Source organism: Acomys minous (genome assembly GCF_964271855.1).
Source record: "Acomys minous genome assembly, chromosome: 17".
Classification (NCBI taxonomy): domain Eukaryota; kingdom Metazoa; phylum Chordata; class Mammalia; order Rodentia; family Muridae; genus Acomys; species Acomys minous.
Window position 1 is genome coordinate 18165096 of NC_140500.1, and position 14050 is coordinate 18179145.

At 48.9% G+C, this 14050-nt stretch overlaps 1 protein-coding gene across 1 annotated transcript; it reads left to right on the plus strand.

Moving 5' to 3' along the window:
- Positions 1-43: 43 nt before the first annotated feature.
- FKBP4 (FKBP prolyl isomerase 4) lies at positions 44-8970 on the plus strand. The gene is made up of 10 exons (XM_084766297.1): positions 44-292; positions 1891-2035; positions 2595-2737; positions 3388-3508; positions 3791-3947; positions 4508-4598; positions 4691-4774; positions 4988-5173; positions 5640-5879; positions 8196-8970. The coding sequence occupies exons 1-10, from the start codon at positions 188-190 to the stop codon at positions 8298-8300; spliced, it is 1377 nt and encodes a 458-aa protein (XP_084622423.1). The 5' UTR covers positions 44-187; the 3' UTR covers positions 8301-8970.
- The last annotated feature ends 5080 nt before the right edge of the window (positions 8971-14050 follow it).

The following is a 14050-nucleotide window of genomic DNA, read 5'->3' on the forward strand; positions in this document are numbered from 1 at the left end:
GGCGTCACCCCACTCGGCCGCCGGCGGCGAGCGCGCGGATAGCCCTGGTGCGCGAGCGTGGAGTGCGGTTCTTGCTGGGCAGCGCCGCCTTCCGCCACACGCCACCCCACCACTTACCCGGGTCGGCGGCCAGAGTGCCGGGCTCGCGCTCGCCTCACTCCCGCAGCCAACGGTGAGCCTAGCGGCCATGACCGCCGAGGAGATGAAGGCGACCGAGAACGGGGCGCAATCGGCGCCCCTGTCTCTCGATGGAGTGGACATCAGCCCCAAACAGGACGAGGGCGTGCTCAAGGTGAGGGGACCCCGGAGCCCTCGGCTGCAGGCTCGGGTGGCCATGGGAGGGACCGCGGCCGGAGGATGGGGGAATTCGCCTTCCTTGCGCGGGCTGCGGCGGTGAAGATGGCTCGGTGGCTGCACGCTCCGGAGGGTGCGGCCCAGGTCGGGGAAGGAGCCCCTACTGCAACACAAACTCGATCCGGCTGTACTGTGCGGCTGAGAGGGGCGGAGCGCAGCGCGAGAGCGGCAGCCGGGGGGCCCGGGGGGGCGCACGGGGCCGGGGCGCGCCTAGGGACTCAGGCCTTGCCTCCTGGGAACCCCTCGGCTGCAGCGTGCACTGGCCACCTGGGTGAAGGTGCGCCAGGGCTCGCCCACTTGAGAGTTAAACATTAGCTAGGACTTGAAACGGCGCCCGAGAGCAGCTTCCTGGCCTAGAACCCTTTGTGCCTTTCCGAGCCCCTTTTGCAATCACTGAGACCCTGCGAGGTCACGGGCTCGGCCATGCTGTGCCCCCTTTTTCGGCCCAGGGATAGCTGGAGCGGTGCATGCCGGGACCTGTAGTTCCTCTCTCGCCCTTCCTGAGCCTATCTGAGTTGGGGGTTTAGGGTGCTGGCTGTGGGGGAGGTGCTTTGCCCTGGAGCCAGCGACTCTAATCGCTTGACTGCAAATAGCCCGAGGAGCGAGGGGGAGGGCGCCCTGACCCGTGTCGGGACAATGGGCGCCGGTTCAGAGCAGGTTCTGCCAGCAGCCCTGGACAGTGAAATCCTAACCCGCATTGCAAGCTCTCCCTGCGTCCATTGTTTCTCCTCCTCCGGGCGTCCCATTGCTCAGCTTCTAATGTGTGTGGCCTGTGCAGAGACATCAGGGAGCCTTGTTGGTCCAGATGTGCTCCTGGCTTTTATTTAGCTCAGTTCTTGCTGCTCGCCTGTGAACATCTGGCCCTTCCTACTTCATCCTCCACTCCTTCGAGGACCCTGTGCATTCTTAATCAAGGAAGCCTTCCCATAGAGGATGGTCCCACATCCACCTATTGGACAGCCTGTAGGGTCACCATATATAAAAAATGTTAAACAGAGGTAGATGCCTATACATTCACTGGAGGTAAAGGGCCCCTTAGCCTGCTCATCGGATAGTGTCATTGTTTGTCTAGGCCCTGATACAGAACCTTTGGATTCATATGTAATCTGGCCCTTGATTTTGCCCAGTTTTGAACCCATCTGTTCTCTTCATTATTGCTGTCTCATTCTATTCAAACCAGACCCTGATGTGATGACCCACTAGTTTCAGTTGGTTCTTTGAGCACCTTTGGGAGATTGTCCTAAGTGCTTGACAGACAACTTCTGGATAGTTTAGCAACTTGTCCAAAACCATAGACAAAACTTGAACCCAGGTCATTTTACTTGCATTTTCCCAAAGCAGATCTGGATAAACCTGGAGGGAGGTGGAGAGCCTGGTAGAGTCTGAGCTAAACCACTAATTCCAGAATCATTTGAAAATTGAGCTCTTTATTATGCTAATAAAGTGGGTACAGCAGAATCCAGTAGTTAGTTACCTTTGGGGCTTCTGGGCAGTTGGGGCCCTGAGTACTCACTGTCTCCACCCACTTCATCCCAGGTCATCAAGAGAGAGGGTCCAGGCACAGAGACACCCATGATTGGGGACCGAGTCTTTGTCCACTACACTGGCTGGCTGCTAGACGGCACAAAGTTTGACTCCAGTCTGGACCGAAAGGACAAATTCTCCTTTGACCTGGGAAAAGGTAGGCTTGGTTAGGGGGCTGCAGGTGAGGCTCTGGAGTGAATAGCAGCTGTCCCAAGCGAAAATCCTATTCTCAGATAAGCTTGTGCTGGGCACAGTAGTCATTACCTGTGTTCCCAGAGAAGCTGAGGCAGGCGCGTCACTTGAGCCCGGGGGTTCAAGACAGCCTTGGTGGCAAAGTAGCATAAAGTAGTCTCAAAAAAGAAAAAGCCACCAGAACCAAGCTTAAGAAGGAATAGTTAAGAATCCGTCTGTCGTTTGTAGTGCTGTTATGGGGCTGGCTGATTTCTTCTTTCCCATCTCATCAATTCAGCTCCTCCCTCTCTCTGGGGTGGACAGTCTTATTCCTTGAAGTGTGCTGTGGGGTTGAATACTCTTTTTAATGATCTGAGAATGACAACGTTGCTGCCTCTTGTGTCCTGGTCCCATTTGTAGAGGCGTTCAGGTCCATTATCTCCCCTTCCCCCCGCCCCCCCCATGTAGTGCAGCAGCTGTCTTTGGGGACAGTGAGCCTAGAGTTAGGCCCCTGCTAAGTGTATCCTGTTTGCCTCTGCTTGCAGGGGAGGTCATCAAGGCTTGGGATATTGCTTTAGCAACAATGAAAGTGGGGGAAGTGTGTCACATCACCTGCAAGCCAGAATACGCCTACGGTTCAGCAGGCAGCCCTCCGAAGATCCCCCCCAACGCCACACTTGTATTTGAGGTGAGTGCTGGCCACAGAGCGCCAGGCAAAGAGCCAGGCCTTATCTCACCCCATTGCCTGGATGCCCTCCAGTCCTTCCTGCCTCTTGGAGACAATGTAGCTGAGCCTGAGGGCCTAGCTTTAGGAGGAGGAGAGCTGGCTTTGCTGCCACCAGAGTGGCCAGTAATAGAGGCCTCAGGTTGGAACAGGGGCTCGAAAGCCTTTCTATAGTAGAAGTACCTGGGGCTTTCTCAACTGAAGGGACTCCCTGTTTCAGAAGCATCCAGGTTCTAAAGGACAGTGTAGCATATTGGCAGCCCAGAGCCTGCGGGGAGAGACACCTTCCTATAGGTCAGGGGTTGAAACAGGACCTCCTCCACTGAGGGAAAGCACAAAGCTATTGAGTATGAACGTGGAAAAGTGATCAGTGGACAGCTGGGCCTCTCACAAGGCCATCGAGAGGCCAGGTCACTTGTGGAGCTTCTTGTGTCCTTGTTAAGTGGAGCAGGATGATAGAGAGCTTGCCTTTCTGAGATCAAGTGATGTGCGTTTGTCCTTTTGGCCAGATGTGGTCTGGCCATTACTGGTGACTCTTCTGAGTGGAAAAGAAGATAGTTTGACTATTGAGTTGGTGCAGAAAGGAGCTGGTCAATGTGTGTCTCATCACGCAGATAGAGCTGTTTGAGTTCAAAGGAGAAGATCTTACAGAGGATGAAGATGGTGGGATCATCCGCAGAATACGGACGCGTGGTGAAGGCTATGCCAGGCCCAATGATGGTGCTATGGTAGAAGGTAAGAAAGTATAGTCTGGTGTGGGTCTAGAGTTGCCTTTGATTCCTGGCTCATAGACGTAGGGCCTTGAGTGGTATGGGCCAAGTTGTGTCCTTTCTGTAAGTCTCTTGTCTCATCCTTAAAATGAGGAGTTAGACCACACAGCCTTAGCATCCCTCCAGGTTGGAGATACGGTGGTTATCTTGGGTATAAGCTGTGATGCAGAGACATTGGAAAGCTGGTGGCAACTTCCTCAAGGCTCTGCCCTCTCACACCCGGAGCATTGCCTCTTTTTGATGCCAGTGGCACTGGAAGGCTACTATAAGGACCAGCTCTTTGACCAGCGGGAGCTCCGCTTTGAAGTCGGCGAAGGGGAAAGTCTGGATCTACCCTGTGGGCTGGAGGTGGCCATTCAGCGGATGGAGAAAGGAGAGCATTCCATTTTATACCTCAAACCTAGGTGAGCCATGGGCACTTTGCAGGCCAGAGGGACATAACTGAGCGTCCACAGTGAGCTTGTGTGATAGGCATTTATGAGCACCATGTGCTTGCTGCTACTCAAAGGATACTGAGTCCATCGTGAGCTTTTCCTTGCATCTGGAAGTGTGGCCCACAGTTGTCCACATTGCCTTGCAGTCAAGCTTCAGCCAAATCCCCCACCCACCCCCAACCTGCCAATATCAAGATTTTCATGTGGTGCTAATTTGTCCAAGCATTAACGTTTGTTGGAACACCTACTGTGTACCATGTATACTAAAGTTCCTAGGTCTTCCATATGGCTCTTGTTTCATTGTCTCTCTGAATTAGTCATCTCAACAGTGTATAGTTAAGGATTAGGAGCCAGAGGTAGTAAGTGCTGTGGGGCCACCTAAGTGTATAGTGAAGAGGTTAGGGGAGTACTCGCCAAACAGGAACTATCTGAACCAGGTCTCAAAGTGGGAAGGTAATTTCCAGGAAGTACCTTCAGCTCGGAGCAGATGAAGAACTGTGAGGTGACCCCAGCATTTTTCACCCCCACAGCTATGCTTTTGGCAGCACTGGGAAGGAAAGGTTCCAGATCCCCCCAAATGCTGAGCTGCGCTATGAAGTGCATCTGAAGAGTTTTGAAAAGGTGAGTGCCTAAGGCAGCCCCTCTCCTGCAGTCAGGTCTGTGGGTGACTCTGGGGAAGGTGACCACTGTGTCTGTCCCCTGGGGTATAACAGGCCAAAGAGTCGTGGGAGATGAACTCCGAGGAGAAGCTGGAGCAGAGCAACATAGTAAAAGAGAGGGGCACCGTGTACTTCAAGGTGAGCCAAGGAGAAGGCACCCCAGGGAGGGCTGTTGTGATGGTGCCCCACCACGGTTATGGGGATCCTTGAGGTTGTCCCCTAGTATATCTTAGTCCGTTGGTCTGGGATGGGAAGGAGTGGGAATCTGGTGTCCAGGAGCCATGCCTACCAGGTAGGGCAGCCTGGGCTGCTGAGCCTGCACTGGGTACCTGAGCTTCCGTCCCGTTCTAGGAAGGCAAGTACAAGCAAGCTTTACTGCAGTACAAGAAGATTGTGTCTTGGCTGGAATACGAGTCTAGTTTTTCCGGTGAGGAAATGCAGAAGGTCCACGCGCTTAGACTGGCTTCACACCTCAATCTGGCCATGTGTCACCTGAAACTGCAGGCCTTCTCAGCTGCCATTGAAAGCTGTAACAAGGTGAGCTCTGTTCAGAGGATGTGGAAGGAGCCTTTGCAGCAGGGCTGGGTGTACCACCAGCGTGTGTGAGTTGCTGGATGGGGTTAGTGGGATAAGTCATTAGGAATTCTGAGTTCCAGACCTAGAGAGAGGCCTAAGTTAGAAGTAGTAAGTGCTTTGATGGTGGGAGACAACAGATAGGTTCAGATAGTTTGCAAGCCCTCGATTAGGGAAGGCTAAGGGGAATGGGGCTTTCTGTATCTGGGAAAGTGATCTTGTGTTCTTCCGCCATCTGAAGAGGACTTGCTCTATTTCCTTTCTTCCTCTTGGGTTAAGTTAGTTTCTTCATAGGCCTTGACCTTTCCTGTTTAGTGCCTTGGTCTACTTTTCTTTCTGACTCAACATCAGCAGTTCCCACTGAGCCTCGTCCTGCTGAGCAGGTGCCGCAGGGCCTAATGTCTCTGCTGCTTCCTCCCTGTGCTCTCAGGCCCTGGAGCTGGACAGCAGCAATGAGAAGGGCCTGTTCCGCCGGGGAGAGGCGCACCTGGCCGTGAATGACTTTGACCTGGCACGAGCCGACTTCCAAAAGGTCCTGCAGCTCTACCCCAGCAACAAAGCCGCCAAGACCCAGCTGGCTGTGTGCCAGCAGCGGACCCGCAGGCAGCTTGCCCGGGAGAAGAAACTCTATGCCAATATGTTTGAAAGGCTGGCCGAGGAGGAGCAGAAGGTGAGGGTTGGGGTGTGTCTGAACCACTTCTCCATTGCTGTGAAGAGACACTATGACCAAGACACCTCACAGGAGAATTTAGAGAGGGCTCACCATTCCAGAGGATTAGGTCATCCCGGGGTGGGCTTTATGCCTGTGGTTGCCTGCTGCAATTGTAGGAACCAAAACTTAGTCCTTTCCCGGGAAAGAAATATAAGTTCTCAGTATTGACCCCACTAGTGGGGCCAATAGCATAGGCGGTCACTCACACCAGGCCCCCGTGTGTTTTGTAGTGTTTGTAACAACTGTCAGGAAACTCATTAGACCAAGCTGGCTTGTAACTCAGATATCCACCTGCCTCATGTCATGAATCCTGGGATTAAAGGGGTACACCCCCATACTCAAGAGCATAGCAGGTCATGTAGTTAGCACTCTGCCTGCACAGAGGCATGTGGTCCTGTAAGCTCAGCATCACCTACCTGTGCCCTGTGTGTGTGTGTTCCCCTATAAATTGACTTGTTTTATATTACTAAAGAGAGCTTTCAAGTTTTTTCACATTCTCTGTCCTACTGTGTAATATTCTGTACAGGCATAGCATTTCTTTTTCTTTATTTTTAAGACAAGGTTTCTCTGTAGCCTTGGGATTTAAACCACCACACCTGGCTTTTTTTCTTTTTTCTTTTTTCTTTTTTTTTTTTTTTTCCAAGATGAGGTTTCTCTGTGTAGTCCTGGCTGTCTTGGACTCACTTTGTTGGGGTTTTGTTTTGTTGGTTTGCTTTTTGGTTTTTCGAGATGGGGTTTCTCTATGTTATCTTGGCTGTCCTGGACACACTTTGTAGACGAGGATGGCCTCAAACTCACAGCAATCTGCCTGCCTCAATCCGCCTGCCTCAGCCTCCGGAGTGCTGGGATTAAAGGCATGTACCACCACGCCCGGCTACCTGGACTTGCTCTGACCCACAGAGGTCCACCTGCCTCTGCTTCTCCAAGTGCTGGGATTACAGGCGTGCTCCACCCCACCCGGCGCATAGCATATCTCAACTTGTTCATTGCTTCAGAGTTCTTAACACCATCCAGGAGAAATAGATTACAAAACATACCGACTTTCTATTAGCCACATGTAAAAGGTGACACTCAATAGTGAATTTTTGTGTTGTTCTGTATAGTTTTGTCCTTTTTTTTTTTTTTAAGATTTTATTTATTATTTATACAGTATTCTGCCTCCATATGTGCCTGCAGTCCAGAAGAGGGCACCAGATCTCATCGTAGATGATTGTGAGCCACCATGTGGTTGCTGGGAATTGAACTCAGGACCTTTGGAAGAACAGACAGTGCTCTTAACTTCTGAGCCATCTCTCCAGCCCTCTGTATAGTTTTTAAAGTGTTTTTTTTGGGGGGGGAGGGAGGGAGGTTAGCATATAAGAAATGGGTTTAAAGCTACAAAAAACTTGAAAGCTTCCTGTGATTCCTTGCTTGGACAGGGGATGTACTAATCTCTGTCCTTCCCATTTTTAGTGCCACTAAAGCAGATACGGGATTAACATTTAAGAATATTTTTGTGGGGGGCTGGAGAAATGGCTCAGAGGTTAAGAGCACTGGCTGCTCTTCCAAAAGTCCTGAGTTCAATTCCCACCACCCACATGGTGGCTGACAACCATCTATAATGAGATCTGGCGTCCTCTTCTGGTGTGCAAGTGTACATACAGACAAGATCACTGTATAAATAGTAAATAAATCTTAAAAAAAAAGAATATTTGTGGGGCTCACAACCATCTATACTGAGAACTGATGACCTCTTTTGTCATGCAGGTGTACATGCAGATACTCTCATAATATACAAAATAAATAAGTCTTTTGGGGGGGGGGGTCGAGACAGGGTTTCTCTCTATACCCCTGGCTGTCCTGGACACACTTTGTAGACCAGGCAGGCCTCGAACTCATGAAGATCCACCCTCCTCTTCCTCCCAAGTGCTGGGATTAAAGGTGTGCGCCACCGCCGCCTGGCTAAATAAGTCTTTTTAAAAAGTTATTTTTAATAAATTGTGTGTATGTGTGTGTGTATATATATATTTTTTTTTTTTTTTAAAGCGGGCCTGAGATGTAGCACCATAGTAGACTGTTTGCCAAGCATGCTCAAGGCCCTGAGTTTAATCCCAGCACCACAAGAAAAATTAGTATAAAGCATCCAGAATCTGTGGTGTTCAACAGCAATGGGTTGAACGCCCTCGTCAGGTCAGAATGTGCATGCGTGCCTTGAAGACAGCTCCAGGAGTGCTGTGTCTGTGTCCTTCTGTCCGGTATTAGGAGTTCAGCCTCTTTTTCTTGCTCATCTTACAGGCCAAGGCAGAAGTGGCAGCAGGAGACCATCCCGCTGATGCTGAGATGAAGGGTGAGCCGCGCAATGTGGCAGGGAACCAGTCTCAAGTGGAGACAGAAGCATAGCCTGCCTCTCCGCCTGCCCACCCCTGTGGCTGCCTTCCCGCTCCCTTCCTTACTCCACCCTGTTAGTTTTGTAAAAACTGAAGAATTTTGAGTGAATTAGACCTTTATTTTTCTATCTGTTTGGATGATGGCTTTGGGGGGGAGGGGAGAAGAGCAGGCTGGGGGTGAAATGGGGAGTAGTTTTAGATGGTGTCAACCTCTCTTTCCTTCCCCCATTACACACAAGTGTATATCCTTTCACACATACATCAGAATGTTAATTTATTTTGCTCCCTCTGTTAGCTCCATTTTTCAAGTGGTAGAAAAGGGTATGTGATAGGAATTGGGTCTGATGTGGAGCCAGGGTGGAGAAGAAGACTCCTAGGCAGCCATTTTCCTCATCCCTTCCCTCTGGTCATTTTCCAAGCCTGCAGTCTCCATGCAGGTCCTGGGGGCATGGGAAAACCACTGTTGAGTCCGTCACCCCTCTCCTGAGATGGTATCCTTGAAGATGTCCTCCAGTGTCACAGTGTTCACCTCTAAGACAGCCCCTTCCAGTAACCCCCTTCCTGTCAGTTTCCTCCTCATCCAGGTTGTCCCTGTCCCCATCCCCTCAGCCTCTTTAATGCACGCTGAAGGTCCAGGCACACCTCAAGTCCTGTGCTTGAGCAATAAAGTGGAAACAACAAAACATGGGTGTCAGGCAACCCTTTATACTGAACTCTGGGATAGGGTATGGTGGGAACATGTGGGCGGGGCCAGAATGAAGAGGGTCACACTCCAGTCCAATGATACAGACGATGGCAAGGCATCTTTACACATCCCCTGAGCTCCAGTGCAGACAGCAACTCCCAGCTGGGAGCACCTCACCATGGGTCTCCAGTACACCTTCCCTACAGCAGCCCAGCAGTAGAAGGCTGGAGTTGTTTCCCCAAAACAGAGGAAAATATAAGCATCCATGCTTTGGAAACTGGTTTTGAACTGCTGCCTTACTCATCCGGCACACATCTTAGGTGTTTCTGGGGTTTTGGTTGGGTTTTTAGTTGGTTGGTTTTGGGTTTTTTGTTTGTTTTGGGTATTTTTGTTTTGTTGTGTTGTGTTGGGTTTTTTGTTTGGGTGTTTTACCTACATGTGTATCTTAAGCACTGTATGTATTTCTGGTACCCGTGGGAGCCAGAACAGCATATCCAGCCCCCCCCCCACCCCCCCAATACTAGAGTTAGAATTTTGAGTCACCAGTTGGTGCTGGGAATCAAATGTTGGGGCCTTTGCAAAAGCATCAAATGTTCTTAACCACTTGAGCCATCTCTACAACACCAGTCCTTGGCTTTTCTTTTTGGTGCTTTGGTTGTTTTTGCTGTTTTGACTTTTCAAGACAGGGTTTCTCTGTGTAGCTATGACTGCCCTGGACTCAGGGTAGACCAGGCTGGCCCACCTACCTCTATCTCCCTGAGTGCTGGGATTAAAGATATGAACTCCACAGTGTTGCTGGGTCTTAACTTGGATCAGATAGCTTTTACATGAATTAAGGTACTGGTGAAGAACTGGTCACACCCTCCTTCTCTGTCTTAGCAGGAACACACTGTACTTCCTTCCTACTTTTTTCCCAGCTTAAGTTTTGGCCTTTACAAGAAGCCAGCTGGCCCATGTCAACCATGCTAAACTTCCTCTTGATCATCGTACAGGTCAGAGCTCACTGTACACTACTCTGCTGTATTGGCTCTTGGCCCTTCCCTAACGACAGTGAAGTAGTCTGCCTACCCACTTAACCTGTACAGCCCTGGACGTTGTAGAAGACAGATTTCTAAGGTCTCCGCTCTTCAACAAGGCTAGTACTGTATCTGCTAGTTCCCCTAGTGGCTGTAACTCCAGGCTTGGGCTTGAGTTTTATTTAAGTCTGGTTCCTTTAGGTAGTGTCTAACTTTGACTCTTGGCTTTGCCCTCAATCACAATACCAAGTCTAAATTGCAAAGCACTTACCAATGTAAGTTTTGACCTGTGCCAAGAACTCCCTGTGATAGTTTTAATCCAACCCACCTAGGAAAGACATGGCCCATTTATAGATGTGGAAACTCAAAGCTTGGGAAACAGCTTAGTCACTAGACTGTTTACTGTATAAATGAGAGCCTGGGTTCAGATCCCCAGCACCCATGTGCTGGGCCTGGAGAAACCACATAGTCATTTGGAGTAGTAGCTCTTACAGAGGCCGCACAATTCTTCCCAGCCCCCACTCACACAGCTCCCAGCAGCGTAACTAGTCACGAGAGGATCCAGTACCTTCTTGTGCTCTCCGCAGGGACTACACACACATAGTACATGTAAGAAGACTCGGGTTCATACATACTTTTGTTTTTCTGCCAGGCATGGTGGCACACCTGTAATCCAACACTCAGAAGGCAAAGACAAGGGTAATCCCTGAGTTCAAGACCAGCCTGGTCTATATACTGATTCCAGGACTACATAATGAAACAGTCTTAAAAACAAAGTGTGTATGTGTGTAGAGTTCCATGGATGGCAGGTGAGAATGCTAAATCCCCTGGAACTAGTCAGGTAAGTGAGCCACCATTTTGGGTGCTGAATCCAGGTCCTCTCCAGGAGCAGCAAGTGCTCCTAACCTCCCGCTCCAGGAGATCCAGTGCCGGCTTCTGGCTTCCGATGTCACCTGTGCATACGTTGGCATATACTCACGGACATTGCTTATAAATAAAAGGCATAAAGCACTGAGGTAGATCCCCAGCAACCCATGAACCTTGCATAATGATGCACATTTGTAATCCCAGCACTTGGAGGCATAGACAGAGGGATCAGGGCTTCAAGGTTATCCTCAGTTACATAAGCTTCAATGCCTACCTAAGCTATATAAACTTCTGTTTAAAAGAAAAATAAAAAGATTGGCAGAAGTCAAATAAATGCCTACTTGAAAATAAGTTCTCTGAACTAACCCAGACTACTGTGAAGTCATGTTATTTCAGGGCAAGTCTTGAGTCTCTATTTATCTACAATGCATGGATAAAAAGCATCCTGAAATCCTTTTCATTTCTGAATGCTCCTTGGGATTCCAAGAACTTACATTTGACTCCACTTTTATAGGGCACCAGAGATGAAAAAGTCCTCGTTTATTGTAACATTAAAACTGTCTAGTGAAAATGTTTTGATAAAGTGACTAGGTCTTTATGGCTAAAAATAAGACTGCCACATTGAACTCTGCTGGGTCACTCCTTATGTTTTCTAGACACTGCCACCTTGTCCACCCACACTTTAGCAAGTATGCAGGGAACATACTCAAAAGTATAGCAGCAACAAGTGTTCTGGACTATTAATATTAGATTTCTAGATGGTTCCTCTCTGGGAATAAGCTAAAATGGAGTTCTGTAAATTATGTTGCCTAAATATTCAATCTCTCCAGCCTATGGAATATTTCTTCCCCTACATACCTTCCTTCTCCATCCACCCCCAACTCTATTCACCTCTGACCTGCTCTCACAACAGGCACTTAGATCCCATCTACACTTCATACTGTGTTGCCCACTGAAAGTCCCTGTCATGGTGTCCCACAATGCCGCAAGGCCTGATACCACTTAACCTTTCCTGCTTCAATGCACTTGTGACATTCCCCAGAGGGCACCTGCAGGTGAGTTTGTCCCATTTCAGCTGAAGAAAAGTATGGCAACAACACTAAACTAGAAAAAAAGTATCCTTAACAAAATCATTGCTGGGAAAAAGGATCCAGCCATATTTTACTACCATGAACAATGTACTCAGAGGATGTGAGGCTGGAAGAGACGGTAGGTTTACAGAGATTTGGGTCGTGGATGGCTCAGTGGGTCAATGCATAGGCATGAGGACCTGGTGTCAGATCCCTGGCTCCCATGTAGAAGCTTGCTGGACTACTGGACCTGGTAGCCCTGGGGCAAGAGAAGAGGTGCAGCACAGTTCACTGGCCTGCCGCACCAGCTGAAATGATGAGCTCCAGGTTCAGTGAGAAGCCATGTCTCAAGATGGAGAAGCAGTTGGCATTCACATAGACCACATGGTCAAGCACACCCGCACATACAAGTGCACAGACAATACACAATGTTTAGTGTGCCTTATTTTCCTTCTTAACTATTTGACTCTTAATCGACAAAAGTCAAAAGACATGGCATCCACGTTGTAATTAAAATGATATGAGCTTCATGATAAATGTACAAACAAAACCAAACACTGCCGCTAAAAATCCCAGAACAAGAACCCCAAATGATAAAGAGGCAGGTCTTCGAGCTCAAGGCCAGCCTGGTCTACACAGAGAATCCCTGGGGGGGGGGGGGGGGAATTTTAAGGTATTGTCGAGTTCTGGGTCAGGATGTGATTTCAAAGAACTGGGTCAGACCCAGGTGGACAAGGAGAAGTGGGCTTTTCTATTTGGTCCTAAGAATTTATTAAAACGTTACCTTATGATTTTATTCATAAAGCTAAAAAGAGAAAACAGTAAAAGTACAACAGAACAGATTATTTCTTAACATTCATGGACAAACTTTTAAGGTTGGTTTTGTTTTCTCCTGACACAGTTTATGAGTTGAACAAGGCTAATCAGAGCAGACAGCAGGTGAGTGCGCATACAAGCCCCTCCACGAGTCCCAGTGTTTTACAGTACCAGGCATTCCTGTGTTTCTCAGACCTTCCAGTGGATCTAGCTGCTCACACAGCAGAAATAGGAACTGGTAGCCGTTTATCCAGGGATGGATCTGCAGTCCCCAGTACTGGTCCACACTGCCTCCTGTTGACTTTTTGTTTTTTTCCTTCCTACTATTGTTGTCAGATCCACTGAGACCAAATCCATCGTTTTCCCTCTCCTAGGGGAGAAAGGTCTCTCCCTGTCTTCCACTGCCTTAAGCATATAAAAAGTAAGATACCTCTGGTCCATCATCCCCTAGTCTTTGTTTCTGCTGGGAAACCAAGTGTAGATCAGCCTGAGCTTGCACATGTGAAATTTAAAAGCAGTGAGTGTGTGTATGTTAGGTCAGGCTGGTGTCAGACTGCATGTGATTGAGGATAACCCTGACCTTCTGACACCCCTGCCTCTGCTTCCCTAGTGCCAGGATTGCAGGTTTAAATGCCTCGCCTGGCTTATGTGTTGCTAAGGACAAACGGGACTAAGCACGTGCTAAGCAAGCACTCTACCAACTAAGGTACCTCCTCAACCCTCAGGCCTCAATTTCTGTTGAATGTCTCATTCTGTCTCTGTCTCTCTCATCTCTGTCTATATCTCTATCTCTCTAAGCAGGACCTGATTCAACAGGGGAAAATATCCAAAACCAGTCAGTCATAAGAACAGTGGCCCCACCTAAACTATAGTAAGGCCACTTGAAACAGTCAGCCTTGTGCTGGGGTTGGGAGCTACACCGTACAGCGGATCCAGAATCCCAGCATCTTCACTAACAGTAACTGCAACCATGACAAAAGATCTCCAGCATTTTTTGATCAAACATCTTGGTTTGCGTCTCCCGTCTACCACATTCTGCCAATTCATTCATTCTTGCTGAGCGTGCTTTCCTCATCTGAAGAAACAATAATTAAAGCTTACATAATTGTATTGGTTTTTAAAATAATATATGTAAGATGTGCTTTGCAATAGGTATTTTTTTTCAAACTGTCCATGAAATAAACAGCATAAAAACTCGTTTTCAGAGCCAGGCGTGGTGGTGCACACCTTTAATCCCAGCACTCGGGAGGCAGAGGCAGGTGGGTGGATGTGAGTTCGAGGCCACCCGGTCTACAAAGCGAGTCCAGGA